This window comes from Gasterosteus aculeatus, chromosome 10 (genome assembly GCF_964276395.1).
Source record: "Gasterosteus aculeatus chromosome 10, fGasAcu3.hap1.1, whole genome shotgun sequence".
Classification (NCBI taxonomy): domain Eukaryota; kingdom Metazoa; phylum Chordata; class Actinopteri; order Perciformes; family Gasterosteidae; genus Gasterosteus; species Gasterosteus aculeatus.
Genome location: NC_135697.1, coordinates 14,489,043 through 14,516,307, shown reverse-complemented (window position 1 = coordinate 14,516,307; position 27,265 = coordinate 14,489,043). Strand labels below are relative to the sequence as shown.

The window sequence follows — 27,265 nt, the reverse complement described above, 5'->3', positions numbered from 1 at the left end:
ACCTGGCAGTTCCTCGCGGCATCTTTGGCATCGCTTTAGTTCATTGTTGTGCTTTTATGTGCCTTTGACGTTCTAACTGGATGGTTCCAGTGTTCTCATTAACCTCCTTTCAAGCACCTGTTATTCAGCCAAAATTCCTAAACCAACTCCACACCACAGTATCTGCGCTGTAGAGTAAACAGCAGGCGGACCAAGTCGGAGACCCAGCTCTGAACATAGTTTTAGCCGCTAATGAGCCAGGTGTTTTTCTCAGTAGTTTGTGGAGACCAACATAAAACAGGCTAAGAGAAGAGCGAGCTGGAACGTCCAGAAAAAACCCCACCACAAGCATCGTGTTGCTGTGAAGAAACAAGCGATCAGAGAATACGATGAACAGTAAAAAAGCACAACAGTGAGACCGGAGCATTTCTCTGAAAGCTGGATCGGGTTGTGGCACCTTGAGGGGAGCTGCGAGGTCTTGACAGATACGTTTCCTTTGTGCCGGGTTGTAACGGAGACATCCACAGGCCACGGTTAAAATGCAGCTTTCTGAGTCAAAAACGCAGGGCGCCTCCATCTCTTCCCTTGTGATTTTGCCTCATTATGAACAGAGAAGAGCACGTCCCAACTTTCCCAATTGGAGGCGGTGGCAGCAGTCGGTGTTGCTCAACAATTGAGAGCCTCAGGGTTTCCCAAGGCAGGGAGTGGCGTTCCCCTCCGACAGTAAACACATCAATAATCCTGCAGGTTTGCCTGACTCACTGGATGTGGCATAAAAATGAAGGAGGGAACACCCGTGGAGGAGAGGCAATTAGTGTTCACCGGGTCCCCCGGAATAGCTAAGGCTAAACGCCGAGCCCAGTTTGTGTTCATCCTAATGCAAACAACGGGGGCGACCCGGATAACTGTCAAAAAGGATGTGAAACAAAGTTGCCTTCCAAAGCTTCCGTCCTCGTGCAGTGTAGAAACCAGACAGTGTGCTCGCTGCGTTTCACAACCGGTCTCCTTACCTAAAGGACAAATGTAGGTCACGTCACCGCCTTGCAAAACTACCCAGGGAGGTTTACCGATCCACCACCTCCAACGTTAAAGCTGCGTTACGCCAAGCGATTTTCATTTGAGCCACTTGGCTTTAAGTGGTCTTTGAGAATTTCACGGACGTGGAAGTTGTTTCTGGCCACTTGACGCCCGTCTCTTTAGTCCTGGTACGGTGTTGTGCAGTTCTTCAGAGGTTTTCTTTTTTACTTAAAACAGCCGCCTGCAGCTGGAAAAAAGGTTCATTCAGCCAAGATGTGATGAAACTCCTCATCAGACCGGTGGGGAAACACAAGGTCGGGGGATAGTTCCCTGCGGAGTGACCCCTCCGACGTTACCCGAGTGAATAAAGCAGCCTGAACGGCATTTTATTGGCCTTTTCCCCAACGATAGATGTGCTGAGCTACAGTGCAGCTACGGCACCACTGCACTCATGCGACTTTAGGTTCACCGCCGGCCATGTTCGCCACAATATTAGACCCCTCAGAGAGATTCACGCCATTCAAAATAGAGTTATGTGTGTGTGGTCGGTTATTTACTCACTGCAGCCCTTCGGTTGGGCATCGGTGGACTTCGAGATCAATGGCAGGGAAAGCAATACGCATAATCATCAATATTTGATGGAGGGACAACGTAAGTAACATGAATCACGCGGAAAATAATAGCCGTGAAATGGAAGAGTTGAATGTTATTGCTCACTGCTTTACATGTTGCACAAATCCCCCCCCCCCCCCCCCGCCTGTATGAAAACATGTAATTCTCTGTCTGCCTCGTGTCGTGTCCAACAGTGTGACTCATGTTCCTCGTGTTTACGCTGCGGCGGTACATCACCTAGCCGTGATGACGAGGACTTTGCTGTAAGCCACAGCTGAACACGCTACATCCGCCCCGCTGGCACGTTCCTCGCTGTTTTCATTCCATACGATGGGAGTCACACCACATTCCTCTTACAACGTCTCTGCGGCACATAAAAATCTCCTCTCCAAAACCGCAGAGCCATGTGTTTTTAATTTTCGGTCTGTTTGTTCCCATTTACAGCATCTCGCTCTCTCCACTTTTTCTCCCTTTTCACTCTCACACACACACACACACACACACTGAATGCCAGCGCTCTTCATGCTGATAGGCCCATTTAGTCCTCATGAAAGCATTCCATTTAGGTGCATTTGAGGTTATGGTTGTCACTGACAACCGGCTGTCAAAGAGTGGCAGCCTCTATCAGCGTAGGGGGTTTCCAGAGGAGCTTTCAACACACAGAGCAGCTATTGATGGAGCCCACTTTATGGACTCAGACCCACCAAAGGCAATGGCGTGTGACAAAAGACAGCGAGGGGAGTTGGTAGTTTGCTTGTCTGACCCCATAAACGGGAAGAATCCCACAGGGTAATTAATCCCATTTGATTTTATTTCATTCGAAATAAAAATCAAATGGGGATGAAAAATTAGGGGGGGTTTCACCAGCAAAAGGGAAATATGAATCAGAGGGAAAAACAAACAACAAAAAAGGAGTAAATGATATGTAAATGGAAATAGAATGTTAACAATGTTATGGTGGAAAATGTGAACCCGGGGAGTTGTCTGAGGAGGGGGGGGCTGTCGCTACCATTTCAATAGCAGGACTTTCTCCGGCGCCCAGGAACTCAAACCTCGTGTTTTCATTGGAGGAACGGGGCTCTAAATGAAGCGCCCCGAGTTCCTGGAGACAAAAAAGTCTGTTCATCCCACGCAGGGTGTTGTGTGTTCATGTCCCGTCTCATAGCAATTCAACTTTTTTAGTGAACACACTATTTCCATGATTTTAACCAATTATTTTAGAAGCCCAATAGAGTCACTCACAAACGTACCCATTTTCTTGCTTATACGAAAAGACTGCTGGTTAAATCCTTTTCAGGACAAAAAAAATTGAGATTTCAGCAGTGGTACGGAAGAATGACATCCCCTTTAAGTCCAAGAAGCCAGAAGAAGGATTTGAAACTTTTTCGCTTTAAAGAATTTATAAATAAATTCAACTTAAGGACTCAAATACAAAGAAATAACATCTGAATAATAAATCAATTTCTGCTGGTAAAGGTACATTTGAATCTGACCTCAGTGTCGTTAAAATTGGGGTAATAACTCAAACAGATCTGGGGAAAATGATATAAAATGCTATTTGCAACTGTACACAGTGTCTCACTTGTGGATTACAATAGCAAAGACATAAATATTGACCACACGTCATTATGAATTATAAATAGAACAATCCAAGGTTTTATCCCATGGAGCTGCCTCATTAATACAAAGTACATAAAACACCATGTGCAACCTTCAATAAGGACATACGAACGAAATGCGTGGTTTTACTGTTTTCCAACAAGCACAGCGAGTTTTACACACTATATTTTAAAGGTTTCTTCACAATGACAAATAAAACCATTGTGATCTTTGGTAACATGTATGATCATCATTGTTAACAGCATTACTAAAGAATAAGTACTGCTCCTACTGCTTATTATAATACTAGTAATTGGTCACTGAGGAAAGAATTAGGCTAAAAACATCATCCATGTGACTGAATGTGTCCGTATTTAAATGCTGCCCTATAGGAAATGTATTGTTGGGAATAGCCTCCCCCACCACTCACACAAACACGCACGCACGCACACGCGCGCAGCCTCCTCCTCCTCCTCCTCTGGAAACCTGTTCTGGAGGGAGTGACTTGATCGAGGCGGTCGTCCAATTAAATGGAAGCAGCACTTATTCCACTTTATTCCAGGCTACAGTTAAGTGGCCCGAAACCTTCAGAGACGCACAGGCGTGTAGCGCGAAGGCAGAGAGACGCTGCCCATGTGACATGTCAACGGGAAGCCGGAGACAAAAGGTGGACACATCTACTCCAGCAAAGTGAGGCGTCGGGCGGGCGCGCGGAGGGGACGCGGAGGAGACGCGGAGGAGACGCGGAGGATGCTCCTATAATCAAATCCACGAGGGGCTTTTTTTTCTTCTTTTTCTCTCGTCTGGAAACGCTTCACATAAATGATTCATGAGAGCCCGTTTCTGTTTCTAAAGGGGAGTAATTGCGCTTCGCAGTGAGCAGCAGCCGGTCCAACCTGCAGAAAGACGGTAGTTAGTAGAGCTGGGATCACATCACACCCCGGAGACAAATATAAAGTCTGTCCGTTTGGGGAGTTTGAGACGCGTTTGTTCTTCTTTTATTTACCGGGACTGGACCTGGTCCTGTCAAAAGGATCAACTGTTGCTGCAGCCGGGCGCGGAGCACAGAGACGTTCTCCAAGTGTGTCTGGCTCCCACAATGGATGCTTGAGCGCCACTCGGTCCCGCATGCAGCCAACGCAGCCGGCGTTGTGTGATTAACATGGAAGAGAGACTGATTCTGTTGTTGATGCCTCGGATACACCTTCATCTGTCCTGATGTGATGCCACATTGTTGCACTGAGGAGAATGATAATACCCCACACCGCTGCCGGCGTTTCCATACTGGTTGATCATCAGTGCGTGTGAAACAATACACGTTTATTCTTCTTTCTTTGCATTAGGGAGCAGTTTGGACATTTCCACTCACTGACGGACGGTCCTTTGTCCTTTTTTTTGGTTTGTTTGTTTGTTATCGTGACCTTGCCTGAGATTATCATGCTGATGATGATGAAGAACAGCGGCATGGATGCGCATCAGGTTGATATCGATTCGGAATTTGAGCCTCACAGCCGTTCGCGGTCGTGCACTTGGCCGCTGCCGTGCCCGGAGGATTTCCCCGTGGGAGAAGAGTCGTCGAGCCGGGGTCTGGCGTCGGTCAAAGTGGAGCAGTACAACGCGCCGGCGTGCCGGGCCGAGAGAAAAGGCGGCGCGCCGGCGGAGATCAAGCACCCGGCCGGCGCCCCGGCCCCGGTCGTGGCCGCTCCTGCCTGCATGTCCGGGGCTGCGCTCGACGTGGCCGGCCAGCTGCGCAAAGCCAAGTCCTCCCGACGGAACGCGTGGGGGAACCTGTCATACGCAGACCTCATTACCCGGGCCATCGAGAGCACCCCGGAGAAGAGACTCACCCTGTCCCAAATTTATGACTGGATGGTTCGCTTTGTTCCTTATTTCAAGGATAAAGGCGACAGCAACAGTTCAGCCGGATGGAAGGTAGGCCACATGAGAGCTTTTCTTCTTCCGACACATGGTGCAGGTTTAAGCGGAGAAGCGGCTCTGCATTTAGCCGTAGTCCGTGTCTGCAACATAACTCCTATCCTGCATTTTTTGAAAGCCACATAATTGACCCTTGGTTCCCGCAATTTATGTCAGCGGCGTGTCCCCATATCACTCCGCACTACGGAGTGTGGAAAGGGGCGGGGAGCACGCACATGGGTTCACTGGGTTTATCGGTATTTAGGGATTGCATAGGAGAAGCCACACGGAACCAAGCACCCCCCCCCCCCCCCCCGCCCCTCTTCATGGCTCCCTTTGGATAGGCAATTATTACGCACTGTGACGCACAGTGGAGTGTCTGGTCTCGCGCCCGTATTCCTCTGCGTTACTGGGTCACGCGGGGGGCAGAGCGTGACTCCGTTCCGATTTGCCGCTCTTGAGTCACCCATGCCGCCAGTTGGGTGCCCGGGTTAAACCGTTTGGAGTCGCCCCCCCCCCCCACACCCTCCCTTTCCAATCCCCCCTGCGATAGTGCGCGCACGTTGTATTACGCACGGGCTGTGCTAAACCGTGGCACAAGCCGAGGGGTTTAAAAGGACAATAACAAGAGATGATGACATGGGGTGTCACAGCAAACAGATGTAACTGCAGATCATCCCTTAAATTCAAATTAATAGGAGGTTAATCTAATAGATTGGTTGCTGTAATCTATTTAAGAGTACCACCCATCATTTCTGGGGATTACTGGCCTTTTGTTTCCAGGCCCCGTGGTTTCCACTCTCACAATCCTTTTTATTTGACCGCGCTTTTGTTTTGGGTACCTCATCATTCCAAAGCTCACTGAATGACGTCTAAATCAGATGTGATGTTTAAAATTACATTTCGGTAAATTCTACCTAGATGTGTCCCTATACAGAAGACATTAAACCACCCTACAACTTGGAGTTAATATGCAACTAAAGAATTGTACATCACATTTAAATCAGATTCTTTTCCCGAGAGGAAAAATATGAAAGAATATGTATTTGAAAACCTCATCACACCTCCAGTTTGCATCACTGCATTCACACTTTTCAGTCCAAGCTGCGAGATGACATCACCGCAACGTCATCAGGGTTCATTTTGTCCCTCCAGAGCCACAGCAGTAATCACTCATTTGTTTTCCCAGGGTGAATAGTGCGGCTCGTGACGATTAAAGTCAGTAAAATCAGTGGGGAGCCCCTTTAAGATTCGTTTTCCCGAAGTGGCGGTTTTGCGTGCATATTGTTTTTCTGACACAGCCTAACAAATTAAGGAATACAGAGGACGGGAAATCGCAAGTTGGGATTAACAGGCCTTTCACACCATCTGCGTGTTTGACACAGAGTTGATCCCCCCAAATCCTCTCCCGTCATGTGATCATATCCCGTACAGCGTTTTTATGATTAAGTGAAATTGTCTCCTTTCTGTTTGTCCCTCCTTCACTGCTTTCCTTGGCCCCTGCCATCCCATTTGGCTCCATACTTGCCTCCAAATTGAGCAGTATTAAGACGCAGATTAATCGCAATGAAATCACCATTTGATTGAAGCCGGAGCGGCAACAACTCCTGTCCAATCTATATGGTTTGGTTGGGGGGGGGGGGTGGAGGGGGTTAAAATTGGATTTAAAGCTGAGCTTAATTCCACGGGCCTTGTTCGTGCTGCCCTGGGATTCCACGCTTGATACCTGCACCCGTTCCAGCTTTGCGTGGACGTTTTGATTGGCTGTTCTGCCAGTGAATCTGATTGGTGGAGAGAGAGTGAAAAACAACTTGATTCAATCATAATAACACTCCTCAACAATAACAAAAAGAGAGAGAGAGAGAGAGAGGGAGACCCACACGCACTCACATGTTGGACTGTGACAGTTGGCAGCGATTTTAATGAGATTAGGAGCACGGAGGTGGAGAATCACTCGCCAACACACACACACACACGCACGCACACACTTTGTTGAGTGTGATTCGGCGAAGATTGAACACTATTGATGCGAGTTAGGAGGGGGGAGGCGGAGGGGAGGGGAGGGGTGTATATGGATGGATGGACGGTTAGATGGGATGAGTGAGAAGGAAATAAGATCCAGTCAGAGTCTTGCTATTAAAAGCAGTCTTTAAGAGCTGTTGTGTAATCCTGTCTGAGAGCTGCTGCTCAGCTGAGCCGCTGGGCTCTTTGTCTTCATCTGGGCTGACTCTTAATACCGCACGCACACACGCACACACACACACACACACACGCACACACACACTGTACGTACACGGCCAAGGTGTCGATCACTTGTTTGACAGTCAAGCGCTAAGGCCACCGGGGTAGATGACATTCCTCTCACACACTTACTCACTTCTTGTGTCCGGTGGCAGTGCATGGATTCCTTTGTTGTCACACACACACACACACACACACACACACACACACACACACACGCGCACACGCACCATCTAGCAGCAGGGTCACCACCGTGATGACTATGTATGGATTTCTCCGACTGCGGTGCAGTAATTGTGGTCAAGTGCTCGGGCCATGTTTGTTATTGTATCCGAGGTGGGAGGCTGTGTTTGGTCATATGAAGTGAGTTCAGTTCTGTAGGTGGTCATGGTGCTGCTGGTGCTGCTGGTGGTGGTGCGGGGGTACCCGCTCACACACACACACACACACGTACACATTGTTATGTTCATTTCACAAGTGGCTGTGCGTGGGAATGGATGTGCTGAGCTGCGGCCCGTCTGCTGGCTGTACTGCGCACACACTCCGCAGCTGACATGCAGGTAGGAGTTCACGGGTTCCACCTGTTGGCTCCACAAAGCAGCAGCGCAGAGGAACGCCGTGGGTTCGCGAGTGCTGTAATCAGACTGTGATATAACGATCTCATATTCAACATAATATTTATGTCCGTTTGTTGGTCTTTAAAGAGCAACTTTACATCCTTTTACGACTCCTTGTCATTTGCAAGGTGTCCGTGAATGCAATCTAACGAACAACGATACCCTTTTGTGTTGAGTTAATCTCAACCTTATAATAATAGGGTCCGTTTTACAGTATTTTTTCCCAGTGTCTTTGTTTTGGTCGGGCAATCCATCACGGCTGCAAACATTGATGAGCACTATCGCAAATTGTCTTGGAAGTGCTCGTTTAAATGTAATTGCTCATGAACCCCCCCTCTGGGAAGCGTTAGGATCAATTTGAAGCTTCGCATCCACTGGAGCGTCGAAATAATACACATTCCCCGCATACATGTAGATTCCAGTAAGCAGAAAGTAGCGGACATTCCACGGACACGTCTTCCAGGTGTTTTGAGGACACAATATTGAAACTACATTTCACGTGTGGAACCTCAAGCTAAACGCTAAAGCTTGGTTGGACAAATTCTGAAAATATGAAATGTCCTCTAGAGAAACGTAAGATTATATAAGCTTAGCTTTAAGGGGGTCGAAGCCCCCTAAAACTCCAATAACACGTAGACAATTTACTGAAACTCAGCTGATGTTAAGTGATGCAGGATCACAGTTTATAAAAGGAAACTTTATTAGTTTGGTGTGAAACTCTATATCATAAGGTCAATAGGACATCCATGCAGGGGAATACTGTTATTTCTAATATGCTGCCGTAATATCGGTTGTTGACTTTATCCCTCTAACCTATTTACCTCTAATAGTGTTTTCTAATCTTCTCGTAACACAACGCACTTCATGTAAATGATTCCACTGGCGAGAGTCGGGGGAAGGAGAATGGGGTCCAACCCGTAGAGCGAGCGGGAGAAAAGAGGAGGCCAGGAGACATTTTGAAGAGCAAGATATCATTTGTCCTGCCAATAAAACCTTTTTTTTTTGGATTCAGAATTGAGTGGGAGACGGAGAGAGGCGGAAAGAGCAAGCGAGAGAGCGAGGGTGGTGGCGGTGGCCCCCGCTGCTCAGCACATTGACAGCGGGCCTTAATGCCTGTGATGCTCCAGCGCCAGCCGAGAGACGGAGGGGAATCGGTTGGAGGCGGCGCGGCGGGGCTCGGAGGCTTCGCCGCGCCAGCCGGCCTGGCGCCGGCTCAACGCAGAGCCCTCTGCGCTGCGACACAGTTATTGTTATTATCACAAAAAGGCGTAGCAGAAGGAGAGGCAGCTCTCCAGTTGGCGGGCTCGGCGCCGGGTTAACCGGGAGGTGGGCTGTTTCCAATCGGAGGCCCCCGGTAGGACCCGTCGGATCGAGAGAAGAGCCGTTGACGGCCGTGAATGACAGGGGGGGGGGGTGGTGGAAAAAGGAGGTCAACGGCGAGACGGGCAGATTTTGATCGGAGAGGATCAGTCGCGTTTTGTCAGTTGACGGCGAGCAACCGAAAGGCGCTTGAACGGGACGCGGGCGGTCGCCACTTCAATCTGGAGAAGGGCTGGGACGTAAACAAGGGACGCACCAGCAGCGGAGGCGGGGCGCTCGCTGCTTTAAATGAGTCACGGCGGTTGGAATAGAACATAATATTCTCGCCCTCAGCCCACTTCAATCGGCGGGGAATAAAAATGTCGGAAATTCCCGAGGAGGAGACCGAGGCGCTCCAGAGTCAGTCAGGAAGGCGGGTCCTGGGATCGGTGCCCGGCACCGTGTCGTAAAATGTCGTCCCAGCACACATTTCCCCGCCGCGTTGTCTACCAGACCTCTGGTGTCTGGCTCGGGACGACCAGAAGAGCACCAGTCAAAACAAACATGCGGTGCCACGTCCTCACTGTCACGCCGAGACTCGGGGGACACGTCGGCGTGCCGCTCTGCCTTTAGACGGGCCGGTCCTTTCTACGGGTCACACGTCACGTCACAGGAAACCAGGTGCTGTCTGCAAGTAGCACGTTTCACAACATCAACCGTGTGTCAAGTTTTATACGAGGCCGATATGAGACCGGTTGTTTGATTAACTTTTTTTTGGGGGGGGAGGGGGTTCAGAAGAGAACATTTGTTCACATTTTGAGCTGACTTTTAATCAGAGTTACTGTTCAAATACAGTCGTACTAACGAGCCCGATCCATAAATTCACAGCAGCACTGAACTGATCATAATCCCGCTGGAATCACAAAAATAATGTAATCAGGCATCTGAAATTGCACTAAATTTTAATGTGATTAATGACACAGTCGCCTCATAAAGTATTCAGCCCCCTAACTTTCTGCATATTGTACTCATTAAAAAATGTACTGATTTTAATAAAGCATCTCACACTCACATTGTGTTCCTAATGGGCCTTTGATGCCTCATGAGCACCACTCCAAGTAAAGTGTTGCCCTTATTTTTTACTGCAAATGGGATTAGTTTTTGAGTTCCTGCACACGTTGAAATGGGTTTGATAGAGGTTTGTATGGATCTGAAGATTCTCGTTGTGTGTGTGTGTGTGTGTGTGTGTGTGTGCACGCGCGTGCATCTGGTCTTGTTGTTGCATAGCCGGGCCTGATGGGAGTCCAGGTCCGGGGGGTACAGCTCTAGTTAATAATTCAGATGAGGCTCATTATCAAAGCAGCGCAGATCTCTCTCTGATTCCACCTTAATTGCAAGCAGGATGTGCCTCTCAGACACTCTCAAAGTCACTCCCCCTCCTGTCTGCAGCTGCAAATGACTACCACACACACACCCACACACACCCACACACACACACACAGGGGTCTCCATGAGCTCTCCTCCAGACCTCGCTGAGATCTGGTGCCTTTGCGCGTGCAGGTGAATGTCCATTCGGAGGATGAGTGGATGAATCCCACTTACAGCTCATGACTTCACAGAAAGTATCTCTTTCTGTGTAGAGAGACCGGGATGCCGGCCACGTGCCCCTATTATGAGTCACTTACGAGGGGCTTTCTCCTTTTTTGGAGGGCTCGGCAAGCTAAGATTGATGGGAGGCAATCGGTCGGCCCGACTGTGTGATTAATGCCGCCGCAGAGCAAAGCTCTCCGGCGCCACGCCGGCCCGACCTGGATCGCGGCTCCTCGGCCCGGAAACCTTGCGTGGAGTCGAAGTGAGCAGGACGCGCGGTGACAGCAGAACCGCTGCCGTCATCGACAGCTACGATCTGAAGCGCTTGGCGTTTCAATAACGGCCTGGTGATTCATTGGGGAGTTTATTTTACAAAAGTACTTTCTCAATTATGTTTCAAGGGAAATGTTCTTTCTCCTGGATCACGACCTCGGTTTTAAACCTAAAGTTAACGATGTACATTTAAAACAAAACAAAAACCCACGTAACCCGGTTACGTTCAGGAAATCCCGGCACGCGGTGGCGGGAAACGGGTGGTCAACCGTGGGAATTTACTTAGGTTCAGAAAAACGTGGTGCGTTACATATCTGAGTTAATCAAGTGAAACGTGCAGAAACGCTGCAACGTAACTCAACGTTGCTCACACACAGATTTTCTTGGTCAACATTGCGATGAGCTTCTTCTTTCTCCTTTGTCACCAGCCTACGTTCCCCAGAATGAAATGTTTTTGCGTCTGCTTGAATATTTCAGTTTATCTCATACATTATAAATTAAAGGTGTGTAACTGTGCTTCATGGGTTCATGGGCTTTTCTCTGGTTGTGGATGTTGTAGATCAGCAATCCAGGAGAACGTTAACAGGTTTGTCTCGTTCGGCGGGGTATCGTTAAATGTTGGAGGATAGGGGAGTTACTTCTGCGTTAAATCACATTCTCATTGGTCCCCAGGGGCCACGGATAAACTGTGATGTCAGCAGTAACTTATAAAGCTTCTATTGGTGGTAGTTTGGTTATTCTGGGTGGCAGTTCTCTGTTCCAAAACCGCCCCATCTGGCACTAAAGAGAAGAACAAACAGACTTACTGAGCTATTTAGGGATGTTGATTAAGACAATGGTCAAATCGCAAGAACGGTTCATTCATCAGAGTTTGGAAAGTCCAACATGGGAAGTTTAAGTTACGAGACACCGTGAGATTTGAAAAGGAGGAATTGTATTATTAAAAAGAATTTCTACAGCAAAATCAAGTGAATGTTTGCAACGAACAACAGGGTGCATTAGTGAAAAGAGATAATCCTAATTTTACAGTACTACCAATCACCCTTAATGCGTATTGTTGTGTAGCTCAGTCTTGTTCGGCATCAATCAAGTCACATTCATTTGCTGGCAAATTAATTAATTTTCCTTAAAGATGACTGTAATCGCACTTTGATCACAGTTATTTTCTAATTGTCTTAAAGGTCTGTTAAAGCAGTTGCTACACATCGGGAAGCTGCCTGCTAACGATGTCAAGTCCAGCCCGTACGCAGAAAGAGAAGACGTCTGCTGTCGGCACAAAGAAGGGTCGGGGAGGAGTAATTCCCCTCATGAATATTCATCAGTCCAACGGCATATTTGGACAAATTAAAATAAAAGCCTTTCAAGCTGGAACTGAGTGGGAATAATTTTACCATCATCTCGTTTTGGGGATTATTAATTGGACACCATTAAACGGCTTTAGTCCACTGCTGAGCAGATGTACACCGCGGTGTGTGTGTGTGTGTGTGTGTGTGTGTGTGTGATGGCCTGCTGAAGGTGGTTCATGAGGAAGACAGAGGTTAGAAACACAAGACGGCCTCTCGGTGAATTTCTGTGTCAGTTTGACAAAAATAGGTCAGAATTCGGAGCTTTGTGTTTAGCATTCTGTGATGGCTGACGCCGAGCCTGACGACAGCTAGCCTCAAATAAACTCCACCCCCCCCTCAACCTCCCCTAACCCTCCCCATGTCTTCCTCCCTCTCTCCCCATTCCTCTGTAATCTAAACCTCGCCCTGTCATCCTCCGTCTCTCCGCCGGGGCTTCCGTCGCTTGGAGCTCACGTGAAAATGAATTCAAATCTGCGGCCGTAGATTAAAGCTGCGAGAGTTGCACTTAAACCCAGAGTACCGTTAGTCTGCTTCTGGTGGAATTTATTTGATTTAGATGCACTTTGGAGTATTGTGGTGCCGCTTTCCAAGGAAAGAAAAAAAGATTTGCTTTATGAGGATAATATTTCAACCGTGGCCAGCGTTGACCTAGCTTAGCATGAGGCCTATTGAGATGTTTGGTCGCCACTGGAGCGGCTTGATTCGCCGTCTGCAGCGCAGACCCTCGTCTCGCGTGATTGCTCGAGCTGCGGAAAAGACCACCTAAAAGTCACGGCAGCCACCTTCGGCATGTGGAGGGTTGGCTGGACGCAAACGATGGCTAGACATAAAGTCAACGTGATGAGGAGATAAGTTAAAAGACCGCCGCGACGTCAATTCTGCCGAGTGACTCTCGGTTGCTTTGTGTCGCAGCTTGTTGCCGGGGGAAAGGTTCACCGTCGCACACGGCGATCAGCCAGCAGCTAATTCAGAAAAAAACAACATGCGAAGGTTTGACTTGTAGCTCTCATTTTGTTTCTCTGACAGCACAGATGGAGATTTTACCACAGTTGATCAGATTGATCCGCCCCCAAAAAACACAGCGAGATATGAACGAGTATTAATCGCTTGCAGCCGATACGGCTTCAAGTAGTCCAGCTTAAGCCCCGACGCGGCGGCCTCCATGTGTGCGTCTCGCTCAGTTGCAGAAGCGAGTTCAAGCAGCGCTTCAAGAGCCAATCGACAGCCTAAAGCCGGAGTACCGCATCGACATTGCAGACATCTGATATATTAGAACATATTATTATAGCCGCTCTATGAATATTCATACACGCCAAACTGTGCGTCTTAGGAGACTGTGGGATTAGACGGGGTTCAGCAAAGAAAATCCAGCCGCACAAACAAACAAACAGCAATGAAAATGTCAACAAGCCAATCAGAGTTGCTGTTACTCTCCATAAAGTTCACACAGGTGCGCGGTGTTCATTTTGTGGAGAGCTTCACGCGTTGCCCCAACCCCCCCCCCCCACCTTTTCTCCGCCTCCACGCTGTGAAAAAGCCAGATTGCGCCTCTATAACTGATTTACGGGGCCTCCGACTTCATCAAATCCTCGGCACCGCTGGTCACACGTACTGTCTTTGATGAGTGCCACCGGAGTCGACGTGTGGATTTAATGGCGGCATTAATCTGCCCGTTTAATGGCGTTGCTGAGTGGAAGGTGGTCACCGCAGGATTCGGCACTAAAAGATGAGCGATGGGCCCGGGCCGGCGAGCGATGAAAGGGCAAAATGCAAAACAGCCGAGAGGTGGAGGAGGGTGGCGGAATTAAACAGGTCTCCTCGCCGTGCAGAGGAGCGAGGTGCCAGATGCAAACATTTCAGGCCGAGCCGTCAAAGTTTGCAGCGGTTCTTCTTTAACGCTGAAATTGCAGCCGAGGGGATGTTTTATTTGTTAGCACGCTTTGCGTTTTTTGGTGTAATTGGTTGAAAACGCGTGATAATCGATTTCAATGTGACATTTATGCTTTTTGACTTCTTCTAAAATACTTTTTTTTGTTTTTCGAAAGATGTTGTCTGAAAGCCATTAGTTGTCTCTGATAGGATAAAAATCATTGGTGAATATTACAAATAAATACTGTACTTAAGATACTTGAACATTTATTGCTGCTTTATTATTAGATTCCACTATTCAGATGCATTCATAACGTCACCAGTTTTCACCAACAAAACAAAATCGTTATATATTGTTGACCTTTAGAAACAAGATGCCCAATAGTGCATAAAGCTCCACGTTGACGAGAAAGATCACGACGCTGTAATGATCATTTATTAATACAATGTTAGACTCTGACAAGAAAGTTGCTGCTGCTACTTTTGTTTGTGACTTCTGGTTTTGAATACAGTACATTTACGTTACAATATGTGGGATTGGTACTTAAACCTGAAGACACTCGTGGGACTTTTAACTGGTACTGAAACGGTCTCGACTGTTTATATTCCGCTCAGAAGGACTCTGGTATTCGGGGGTCACTCCCACTTTGTGTCCTCAAGGACAGAGGACACAAATAACCAGAAGGGACTCAAGGTCAGGAGGGGTCGGCCTCTGCTTTCCAGAGTAAAGAACCCAAAATACTCCATTTAAGTAACATTTTGCGTCTGATTGACGGCAATGCACATTTGAACGGATCGAACGTGTGACGATCCTTGACGGTAAGACCTCTTCTACTTGATCTAGATATCGTGTGTGCGCATGAAATGATGCGTTATTGACTACCGTCATGAAATACAGTCGCCCCCCCCCGGGTTTATTGACGGAAGAGGCGTCAGTTGAGGTCTGCAGTAATGAAGCTGATAGGAGGACAGAAGGGGGACGGGACGCCGTGGGTTTTGCGTGACTGAGCATTGCGCCGGCTCGTCTCTGTAATCCTTGCAAGACGGATATTACAGACGCAGCGGCGAGGCCTCCCCTCCGCTCTGTCCCTGCACTCCCTCCCTCCCTCCCTCCCTTTCTCTCCCTTTCCCTCCACGTCTCTGCTAATGATCTGCTCCGCCTGTCGCTGCCTGGCTGACTGATGCCCACTGACAGCCCCACTCATGCGGAAAGGCTGCGCCACTCCTCCCCTTCACACACACACACATACACACACACAGTAATGAACTCCTACACGCCACATATTTGCGGTGCACGTGTGACACACATGCACACATGCACGCCGACTTGCGGCGAGCGCTCTCGGAGAGACGGATGGATCCACGCAAACAAATCACGCCCATTTGTTCAGTCGCACGTCAAGAGACATATATGTGGCGCAGATGAGAGACACGCAAATAGAGCTCCCGGAATACGTGAAGCACAGGAGGCTCTCTCCCTGCACGCTAAAGCATCCGGGCTGACTTTACCATCCCTGCATTTTTATGCAAATGGCGCCGTATTGAATCAGATGAACGGAAAGCAGCACATTTCAGTGACATTTTCCACAGCGTGGTGAAATAGTTTTTTTTTTGTTGTTGCTTGAGGCAGAAAACTTTTATTGTTGAGAAAGAAATATTGTAACAAATAGCGATGGGAATGTATTAGTCACATGAGTAATGACGGGAGGGGGGGGGGGGGGGGGGGTTGGGATGACATGATGTGCTTTTGGAAATGTCTCCGTCTCGACAGTGGGTGTTGAGGACCTGATGTGTTTCCTGTTTCCAGAAGATACTTTAAGTTTTAATATCTATACGTGTATGTGGTGATGAAGCAGTTAATTTATTCATTGAATAAGGAGAAAATGAGTTGTCAACTTCTTTTGACAATTTAGTTTCAGTCACTGAAATGTTCGGGACAACATGTCGAACATCAAATGTTTCCAGCTTCTGAAGTTTTTTTTTTTTTATTATCATTCATTATCTGTTCATGCAGCAGCCTCCACAGGATACAACCACATTATCCTGTTTTCATAAATGATCTAATACCGTGTGTTAGAACACAATTATACACGTCTAAATGCTGCGTAAAGAGTTCTGCTAGACAAAACAACTGATTGAATAATCACAAATAGCAGCGCGTCTGTCAATACGACGTGTGAGATATTCATCAGGGATTAATAAAGTCTCATCGTATCATATACTTTTAATCCGTTTTTGCATATAGTATTGGACACCACATATCTCTGCATTCACAAAAAAAGCTCTACACTCCATCATGTCTCTTAGAAGAGCGACTTCTTCGCATTTTATTGTAGCACCACTTTAGGAATCTGCGTCGGATTCAGTTGACGTTGGCATTCTGGTTGGAATATTATGTTACTTCCGATATTTGTATGTATTTGTGCACAGGTGACCCAATCTAGGAGGTGAGGCGTAAAACACTCCAGTGGGGCTCAGAAACCAACTGTCACCCCTTCACATGCTCAGCAACACCTCCATACTGCAGCTTGTGGATACAGCCGACTTTCTCAGTACAATAACAACTGAGAAATCTCTCTTTTCTTTCATTAGCGTGTGTGCTCAAACATTCTCCTGCTGCTCTTGCCCTTAATCACTAATTGGCGCTTACTAATAATAACGTGCATATGGAAATCTTCAAGTTCAGGGTGATGTAAAGTATTCCCACGCACTTCCATTGCGGTATCGATCAACAACAATCAATCCAATTTATTTATTTTTTTTACCACCGAAAGACACCGAGTTGCTCAAATGTGACTTTCCACAGAACACCGATTTCTCTCGGTCCCGCCGCAGCATCTCCGCATTATCCCCCCTCCCTCCTCCCTCCATCCCCCCTCCGCCGGGGGGGAGTTCAGGGACGTGAGAAATTAGGTCAGTAAGCAACACAGTGATGCAGGGAGACACCTCTGGGCTCCCCTCGGCCCCCGTCGTGCACACGGCCCCACGATCCCCCAGCTGATGGCTCAGCGCCGCCGCCGTCACACTCAGCCGGGGTCACGCCGGGCTTCTCTCCCGCCGGCTCCGCCACAGATTACAGGCCAGGTACTCTGCGGGAAAGATGTGAGCCGGCGGACCAACGTGGGAGAGGAGGTTTACGGTCTGCAGGAGGAATTTTTAGTAGAATACCGTTGTGTGCACATGGTACACTTTGTCGCTAAAACATTTGTCAATACGTTTTTAGAGCTGTATGAAGCTTTAGGTTGTTTTACTGTTGTCCGGATGTGAAAAGTCACTCTTTTGCTTCACTCTGGTGAGTAATTAAAAGTCAACTCGTGAAAATGTTCTCGTTTTGTGACTAACTCTGCATCATAGATTATATAAACCCATTAATAAAGGGTCAATCCGTTCTGCGGTGACACGGGTTGATGAAATAAGAATCAAACGGCTGAGTTTTTCACTTTCTAATTGCGTTGCCATCCGAGCAACGCAAAAGAGACATGCTTTGCAACCTGGCGGTGTGACATGTTAGCAACAGCTAAGACAGCTATGTCCCCCTTTTCATGACTTTCTGCACATTGATAGTATCGTATTGTGCATCATTTCACAGTCTCTCTAGCACGCTCACGTCCTCGTCAAATTGAGAATGTAATCACTTTGGTAACTTACGGCTCCATCAGCATGTGCTGCTAAACTTCAGCACGTTCGCATTGCTAGGGAGGCCGTGCCAAAGTCATCCTGCTCAGCATTCAACGTTGAATCTCAAGGGTAAATTGCTTAATTGTGAGGAGACAAAGAGGTGGAAAGTTTTCTGAAACACATTAAAGGATATATTTTATTTTGATAGTCACAGGTGGTGAAGGGCAACGTGGAGGGAGCGAGGAGGAAAAGAGATTCATCTCTTGAAACACCTTCCGCATGAATCAAGTGTCGGAGTCCAACCGCGAAACGAAAAGCTCTTACGGAAGATTGACGCCGGCGGAAAAAACACAGAATCGATTTCCATTTTGTTTCAATTAACGGGAGGGATTTCAAAGCGTATCGGGGGGCGCGCGACCGCCGAGAACATTGGAGTCACTTCCCAGTTCAAGAAAACACGACAGCGCTTAGATGTGCGGGAGGAAGAACTTCACGCCTCTAATGAAGTTTCTCGTCTGCTCTTTGAAAGACAGAAAGCTCTGTTTTACTCCACCCCTCAGCTACCATCTTGACCCCCCCCCTTCACACACACACACACACACACACACACACACACACACACACACACACACACACACACACACACACACACACACACATTCCAGCATCCCCATTAGCAATTCATGAGCAGCGTCTCATTAGACTTTAAGTTTTACCATAGGCCTCTGAAGTATATGGCTGGAGCAGTTATTAATATTTCATCGTCTCCCATTGAGGAGCTAAAAACGAAGTCGACCCGCTTCCGCTACAAAGTGACTCGCGCTCCTCTTTTTTCCCCCTCTTCTTCTACTTCTCTTTTACCCAGTTTTTTTCTTCCCCGCGCGTTAGGCTGTTTCCCTCTTCCCCTTTCCCTCGCCGTTCGCTCCTCCTCCTCCTCCTCCTCTTCCGCCCGCCGCCGCTTTCTCTTCTACTTGCTTCCGCCCGCACTCTGCCACACAGACCTTAACTCAAACTGACTTAATTGGGCTGTCTTTGTTCTGGGAAATGTGGGCTTACCTTCCCCTTTTTTTCCCGGCAAAGGGAGAAAAGAGAAGTAGAAAGTGAAGAGGGGAGGGGGGAGACGACGGAGGAGAAACCTGCGTGAACCCCCCCCCCCCCCCGATTGCTCCACGAGCACTCGCTCTGCCCCATGCTCGGGTTAAGGGGGGGTGTGATTGTGTGTGTCTTTGTGTGTGTGTGTGTGTGAGATGGGGGAGGAGGGGGAGTCTCGAGGGTTCACAGGGTGTCTGTCAGACTGGCAGACAGGAGCTCTGCCCCCAAAACAAACCCATGCATGAATAAGTCAATAAAGCCATGTCTGTGCTGTGTGTGTGCGTCCGTGTGTGCGTCCGTGTGTGTGTGTGTGTGTGTGTGTGTGCAGGGAGGGAAGTGGAGGGAATCGGATGGGGATGAGGGTGATGAGGCTTTTTGTTTCCCAGCGTCTGTGACAATGAGACAGACGCCACATTCCGTCGCAATGAGAAACAGACTGAGAGGAAGAAAGAGAGGAAGAGTGATCAAAACCAGAGAGGGAGAGAGAGGGAGAGAGAGAGAGAGAGAGGGGGAGAGAGAGGGCGCTTTGAATGGGTTCAGACAGCTACATGCTTGCACATTGCACGAAACCGGTTGGAAGCAGAAGTATGTCGGAATATGTCTGTGTGTTCTGGCCTCAAGCCGAGACCTGAACCCGGACGAACTCCTCTGAACCAGACTGCTGCCGAGTGTGAGACCCGGACCAGACACCAGGCCACCTTTGTTTTGTTTTGCCTTTTTTAATTTTCCAATAGCAGAGATTTTTACTTGCTCGCTAGTAAAAAAAAAAAAAAAAAAACCTGCAACCGGTGAACTTTTAATTCCAAAACCTGGCTGCAGGTCCAGTAAAGTTCCTCCACACATGAACCCATTTCTCCGTAGAGCTCCATTTGTGCATTTTAATGTTGAGCAGCAAAAAGGTTTCCAACACAAAATGCCTCCACTGAATGTTGCCTTCGCTGTCATTTATCTTTTCCTTTCATCTAAAAAAAGTCCTCTTGCCCTAAACATGAAAAACAGCTCCATCAAAGTGCCGCACAGTCTTTTTCCAGCACCATCTTAATCCAAAACAGATCAGAGTTGACTTTCTGTCAGTGGGAATCGTACATTTGCTCTTGCTGTCAGATGTCCGAATGGTGCTGCAGTTTTCAAACAACCAGTGCGCAGTTATACGGGCTGAAAACCGTAGCTCGCCCGTCCGGAATCTCGACTTTTCATTCACATTACACGGTTCGCGGAGGACGCTGTTCGCATCCACGGGCAGGAAGCAGCCGGAGGCCGGACCTTACCTGACCTCCGGCCACGCCTCTTTCCCTTCCACTAAACCACGGCTGTCATGCACAAAAACTTTGGAATCGGACTATGAGCTAAAACTATTGTTATTGAATCAGCAGGAATCCTCAGGATCAACCGTGTGCGCAACAACAGGGTTGGAAAGGCGATGAGAAACCAGGGCGAGAACGAGAGGAACTCCATGAGTCGAGACGCGAAACCAAATGGGAATTGTGTAATCCGACACGAAAGCGGTTCCTAAACCTAATAGCCAGGGTTCAGTCGGGGTAGCAGAACTCGAAGGGTGGCGCAGGGTAAGTGCCTGGGGTGCTAATATGTTGAATCTCTGCAATTATAGCCCCCCCCACCCACCCCCAACCCCACCCCGACACACATGCACTTCTCAATGTGACGAAACAAGACCTGGGCAATGAAGAAATATTTAATAAGAGGCAATGAAGTAAGGGAGAGAGAGAAACAGAAGAGACGTGGAGGAGCCGGGGGGGGGGGGGCAGTGACACAGAGGAGGAAATCGAGGATGGAAACAATTCAGTGTCCTTGGAAACCAATAAGGCTAATTTGAATTTGAGACTAAGGACTCTCTTCTTTCGACCTCCTCCTCGCCCTTCTTCTGCGCTCCGCAATCAGTTTAATCTCTCTCTCTCTGCTCAACCCTTTCAGATGCTCTCCTTCCCTTTCTCTGCCCCCCCCCCCTCCCGCCTCCCCCCCATCCGTCGTTCAATACCGTTCACTCTCACCAAAGCAGATTCTTTTCCATGACGGATGGGTTGTGTGAACACTTGCCCAACAGCTCTGTCAGATCTTCTGCTCGTGTAGTAAAAGCTGAGAGGGAGGAGGAGGAGGGGGGGGGGGGGGGGTCACTCGGGGACGTGCGTAGCGTTACGGGCGGGGAGGGAGGGAGGGAGTCGAGGGGAGGGTTTTTTTGTCGGGGGAACGTACCGTCATTTTGTCATCTTTAGAAATGCCCGGATGTATTTGTGCCGGGCAGCAAACATGTTAGCCATGGGAAAGCATCTGCAGGCACATTGGTGCTTTCGGGGTGGGGGGGTCGGTTTTTCAAGGTCTCCCCCCTTTTCCTGCTCTAACCCCCATCAGTTTTCCCCGCTCATTACATCTACAGTCTCTGCGGTTCTTCTACGAGCCGCCTCGGAGGCATCTTTGCAGTCCTCCTCTTTCAGCATCTTAAGCGTTGCCCCCCCAAACCCCCCCCCCCCCCTCCCCCTACCTCCCCTGCAGCCGTTCTCCCCTCACTCGGTTCTAGCCCTCACTTTTTCCTCCCCGTCTCTCCTTCTCTTCTGTCTGCGATGGTCATGTCTCATGGGGTAAGACAGTTGGCAGGATGCAGGCTTGCTGCCATGGCAACAGGAACCCTCCCTCTCCCCGAGGTCTCCTTAGCAACTAGTAGCTTGGCATTGTAGTAATGAGCCGGCCCAACATGCCGTGCGTGCGTGTCAGTGTGCGTCAGTGTGAGTGCCTTCTGTGGGGTTTTGTCTTTGCGAGGGTGATATGCAGACTGTCAAAGCCGGGTTTGACTTTCTGTTCTGTGATGTCAATTAACAATACCAAATTAGAAGTTCCGTTGAAGTTGTGATTCATGAATATGCATGTCCCTTTTTACCCTCGTCTCTTGTCAGTTTCTTGTCAATTTCTCCCCGGATTGGAAATGTATAGCCTTGTCGCGGGAGAATGAAAGTGAATGCACATCGCTCAGAGAACAACATCTGACTTTTTCCTCCCCTCTGAGAATTGGCGTACTTCAGAAGAGCACATCTGATGAGAGATGTGCTTGTCTTAAAAGGAGTTTGAGTCCTCAAAAAGTGCGAAGGGTGAATTGGCCGAATGATTCTCCGTGAAAAAAAAAGTCACACTGGCATGAATGTTTGAAAAGTGTAATCAAAGATGGCTAAATACGAACTGACAAACTGAACGAAACAATACCGCACAAGTAAGTGCTGAAAGCTATGATTTCACATTATTACCATGTCTAACTTTTGTAACGGAGTATCGGCCACAAAGTTGACATCAGGGACACCACCAAGGGTTGTGTTGTGTGATGCATTGTGATGAACGTTGCAGTCAGAGGTCGCTGTGAGGATCCCGGTGATTTACCGTAACAGTTGGTGACGTTCAAGCTTGGTTCCGGACCTCTGAATCGCACATCTCCCATCGTTTGTCTAGAGATTAAAACAGGTTTGGCTGCCGCGCTTGTCGAGGGGCTGTTTCACGCATGCGAGTCAGAGCTTTTCAGCCAGGATTAGGAACGGAGATGTCATTTCCCTCAAAGAATTTGCTACATCCCTGCGAAAACACTGACAACATTGCGACAAAAATGGTGTGGATTAGACTCACGCGGCCTCTCGGGTTGCTGTGAATTGAGAGCGGGAACCACTCTTGTCAGGTTCAGATCTATCTTAATACAACATGCCAAATGTGTATTAAAAGACAGCGACGCGATACCCTCGTAAAACCACCACAGTCTTCGAACTTTTGAAAATAAGCACTTGGTTATAATGAGGAATCCTACTAAAGAAACATCTTTGACTGTACTGTAAACGAATGGGGGGGGGGCGAAGATGTCCGAATCACCGGTGAGGTCAGAAAAAAAACATGTCATCATGAAGGCTGTAACTTTGGGAAATACCAAAAATCATTGACTACCAAAGATTGCTGTTCTTTAAAATGGCTTCTTGTGAAGTTAAAAACTGAGGCATTGACTGTGTCCCTAAATTTGTATAGTGAAGACACACAATACATTCATCAACGTGTCGCCAGAACAACCCTGGAGTCTTTATATGACAGGTATCTTTTGAATTGTCCATTATGGTGAATAATGTTCATCCTAGTGGTGAAAAAACCCCTTTTCCCAAACCCCGAAATGAGTCTAAATGAAGACATACTGAATAAATGAATAATTACGCCGGCAGTGTGACTTACAGTCAGCGATGTTCCTTGCTGAAGTAGTACATTGAACTTTATTTATTGACACCGTAATCGAGCAGCAGTTTCAGTGAGAAGGTCTGAATATTCAACAATGCCTCCCCTTTCAAACCGTATGAATATTCATGACGAAGGGTTGAATAGTTTTGTTCATGATTAAGTGGCTTTTCGGCACCACTTTGGATGAAATCCAACCCCGTAAGTGAGGTACACTCATGTTAAGAACAGCCGATCGCCTCCTCTAGTGTTATTCAGCTCTCTAAGTTACGGATGAAAGGACAAAGTTTGAGTTGATTGCTTGAACAGTTGTTCGTCGGAGTTTTGGTGTTTTTCTCTCCTCTCCAATTTTTCCACTCAATCAAGCCTTTGTTGCTTTTTTTTATTTTTTATTAATGTGCCATTCAGAATGTCTCAGCCCATGTTTCCCGCCAATAACATATCAGCTCCCGACTGCGGATGAGGACGCGCGGCGCCTCATCGCGTGGATGGAAGTGACAGCTGAGCGCTGAGGTGGGTGGTGCCCTCCTGAGACCCGGTGGCTGGTGTGATCAGGCCTGTTTCTCAGCTTCTCCTTCGGCTCCCGTAGGTGTCACGATGCTCCACCTGGCGTGTGAAAGCTCCCGGGGGAGGGATAGAAATCACAGCTGTGGAGGTGGCTCCTCTTTTTTTATTAGAGCCACTCAAAAAGGTAGAGATTGCAAACTGCGTTTGCTTTTGTTATCGTCGTAGACAATACGCCTCAGTTATAATATCGGAGAGGTAAGAGAAGAAAAGGTAATCTGCTGCGATAGGGAATATGTGGAATTTATCTTTTGCTGTGTGAAGTAGCTTTATAAATGTGAACGATAAGGGTGAATATGTTGATCACATTATGTAATATGAACTCAGATTGCACCTTAATCCTCTTCATTGGCAGCTAAGTTTTACCAAAGCAAAGCGAAGCAAATACTATGCAAAGAATCTGAAGTCAATTAGACATGAAGATTACTGTAAAATATGGATTAAAAGTATTTTATACAATGCAAATGAAACGAAATAAACTCTTTTAATGTCCTTCCAATGCGATTTGACGACCACTGAGCTTGGTGAGAGTTTCCCGCAGGTGTTCGTGATGTAAGGAAACAGGAAGGAAGCGCGGCTCTTTACGGGGGCCGGCCGTGGCCCGGGGTACCGGGCATCTCTGGCACGCGGGGAGGATTTTCCGATCCCCTGCCCCGCTTTCAGATGCTCGTTAATCTGCCGGCTCTATTTTTATCTGCCCTCTCCTCCCGCCCCCGGGCTCTCCGCCTTCACTCGCCCCCTTATGTCCATTAGCAGGGAGGGAGGCTGCCTCGGCAGGCCGGCAGCTCCAATTAGAGGCCTCTCCGCTGGGTATTGGGCTTGCTGTCCGCCTCTAGCCCCTCAGGCTCCCTTCCCGTCTACCTTTCTCAGGTTAGCCCCAGACGACGCCTCGCCCCCCTCGCCCCCTCCCCCCTGCCTCCCGTGGAGCTCCGCAGGGAGAAAGGGGGAGTGGAAGGCCTTCTGTCGCCCGAGGGCTGGCTCTAGTCCCTCGGCTGTACTTTGACGAGAAGTTAACTGGTGCACCTTTCAGGGGGCCCCCTCGGTAGAGCCGATGGAGACACTAACTGTGGTGGTGTTGTCACAGCCACTGCGAGTATACAAATGACTGCAAACGCTGTAATTCATCCTCTATGCAGAAAAGAGAAGGTTCTTTTGTCATCACTCAGAAGAACCTGCCAATTACAAAGCGCTACAACCGTCATTTCTGCTTCAAAGAGTTTGTTTTAACCTGCTGAAGAAGAGCATTCAGTCTTGTAAAACAACAAATGTAAGATTCATTTTTGGAATTTTTGACACTAGATAAACAAGATGTTGAGCCTTTTAATATTTAAGTATATTTCAGTATGTGCGGCGGTGTTGGTCAGGTTGTCGGTAGCCTTGCACACATCTCATTGTGCGTGTCCAATGGTCCTGGCTACACTGCACTCATCTGGATCTATTTTCCTGCAATCCACTTACAGAATCTTTCCCCCCCAGCTTACAGCCCTCACCCAAACTCTGCTCACACCTTCTCCAACCCCATTAATCCCTCAGCCTCCCACTTCTTTATTTCCCTTCAAAGAGACAGGCGCTGCCCGTGACATCAGTCACAGGAAGTGAATCTTTAGCGTTGACTAATTTCCATCGATTGCCTCCAGACAGGCTTAGCAGACGAGACCCATTCCCACACAGAGCTGGCTGCTCTCATTTAAGTCTCCCCGCCTGCAGAAAACGCTTCACAATGAACGCAGTCAGCGCTTTTATCTTCTCCCCCACTCCTGCTTATTATCAAATAAATGCGCGGCATAGAGAGATACCCATTGACAGGACCGTGCATAATGACTTCTGGCTGTGTGAAATGGATTAATAAATAATGGTTGAGCAAGGGGGGAAAACAGATTTACCAATTCCCGCTAGTTCCCGACAAAGCGGAGTACAACAATCCCCGGGAATACCCGGCTGGATGGCGCCGGACCGCGGCTGTCCGGGGCGCCGCGCGGAATTTTGAAACGCGACCCGGCCCTCGAGTGCGCCGCAAACTCAAGGTGGCTCCTTCAAAAACGTGCAGCAGAAAGCACGCTAAAAATCCACTTCCTGATGTTCTGCTTAATCCTCCAAAGAATACCCTCCAAGGGGGGCTCTTCCCCTGTGAGGATAGGGAGGTGAAAGCCGCCTATAATAACGTCCGGGAGCAGAAGTTTCCCGTCTCGCTGCTCGTCAGAGCTGCAGCAGAAGGTAAATCTGCTCCCTTTTCTGCTTCTGCGTTCACGCTCTCGTGAGTATTCCACAACTCAAACACACACATCGCCGCCGTTTCCACGCGCAACGTCAATCCAACAGGCACACAGTCGAGCCCACAATCACCGGAGGCCTTCTTGTTTTTAACAAAGCATCCTCATCCATCCCGCGTCAGAGAGACGCATTGCTTCATTAACGCTGCCGGCTTTGTGTGCATTGACAGCTTTCTCAAAATGGCAGAGAGTAAAAGTGCTGTTGCTCTGCACCAAAGGAGCTTAAACGGACTTTAAAACCGAAAACTGAGTCCGTGCCAGTCAAGTGTGTTCTGACCGCCACTGTACCCGTGTGCTAAAGTAATAAGTCTGTCTGAGACACAGGGTGAAAAGGTCTCAATCTCCTTAACGCTAGATTAAGGAGCAGCTTGATCAAGGCGTCTTAAGTGCTTCATTTCGGGAATCAGGATCGATAGCGGCTAAGACGAATTGAGCTAGGGGCTTTCGGTAGGTAGAGCTGATTGAATAGAGGCTAATGACTTCTCCGAAGCCCCTTACACTGGAGGAATGGCTCACGCTGTGAACCTGCTTGTGTTTTTATTTCAGCAATTTATTTTCCTGTCCTTTAAATAATGTAGAAAAGGTTATTTGATCCCCTAGCTGCTGCTGTCACAGCAAGCGGACAAATCAACAGGACGTGCCGAGTATTAGCGTTGGGATGCTAACGCGCGGCCACGCCGGGGGGGAGGCGGGGGACATGTTTTCTACCAGGAGCGCCTGGTTGAAGGCCATCGGGGGTCAATCCGGACATATTTTGGAGAGTGGCGAAAAAAAACCTGTGCTTGTTTTTCTTGGCTGCCAACAACCGCCCGACCAATTACGTCCATCAACGGAGCGCTCAGCCGCTATCGGCGTGATCCGACCAATCCCCACCCTGTCTCTGTGGTTTGAGGGTGAAACCCAGCCGAGGAGTGCCCAGAATTAACCAGGATTAGCCTTGGATTGTCAGGGATTACTCAGGCTGGAGTGGGATTAAGTGTGATTGCCAGTTTGGGGCGGGGGGCGAGCGGGGCTGGCTGGCTTGGGGGGGTTAGAAGCGCGTGGGGTCGCGTGCACGTCGAGGGGAGCGCGTGTCGAGTTGTGAAATCTAAATGGTGCCATTTGCTAACGTGTGTTAATCTTTGCGCGCCGGGCTGCAAACAACACACACTCGACGTGA

At 48.4% G+C, this 27,265-nt stretch overlaps 2 protein-coding genes across 3 annotated transcripts in view; one reads left to right on the top strand and one right to left on the bottom strand.

The window, feature by feature from the left end:
• Positions 1 to 27,265, bottom strand: part of rpl15 (ribosomal protein L15) — a 338,976-nt gene that overhangs the window by 92,581 nt on the left and 219,130 nt on the right. The gene's annotated exons all lie outside the window — the stretch shown is intronic.
• Positions 3,002 to 27,265, top strand: part of foxo6b (forkhead box O6 b) — a 32,972-nt gene continuing 8,708 nt past the window's right edge. Inside the window, exon 1 of the mRNA XM_040189135.2 lies at positions 3,002 to 5,139. Within this exon, the coding sequence (XP_040045069.1) occupies positions 4,645 to 5,139 (495 nt within the window). The 5' untranslated portion in view covers positions 3,002 to 4,644. The remainder of the gene's footprint in view (positions 5,140 to 27,265) is intronic.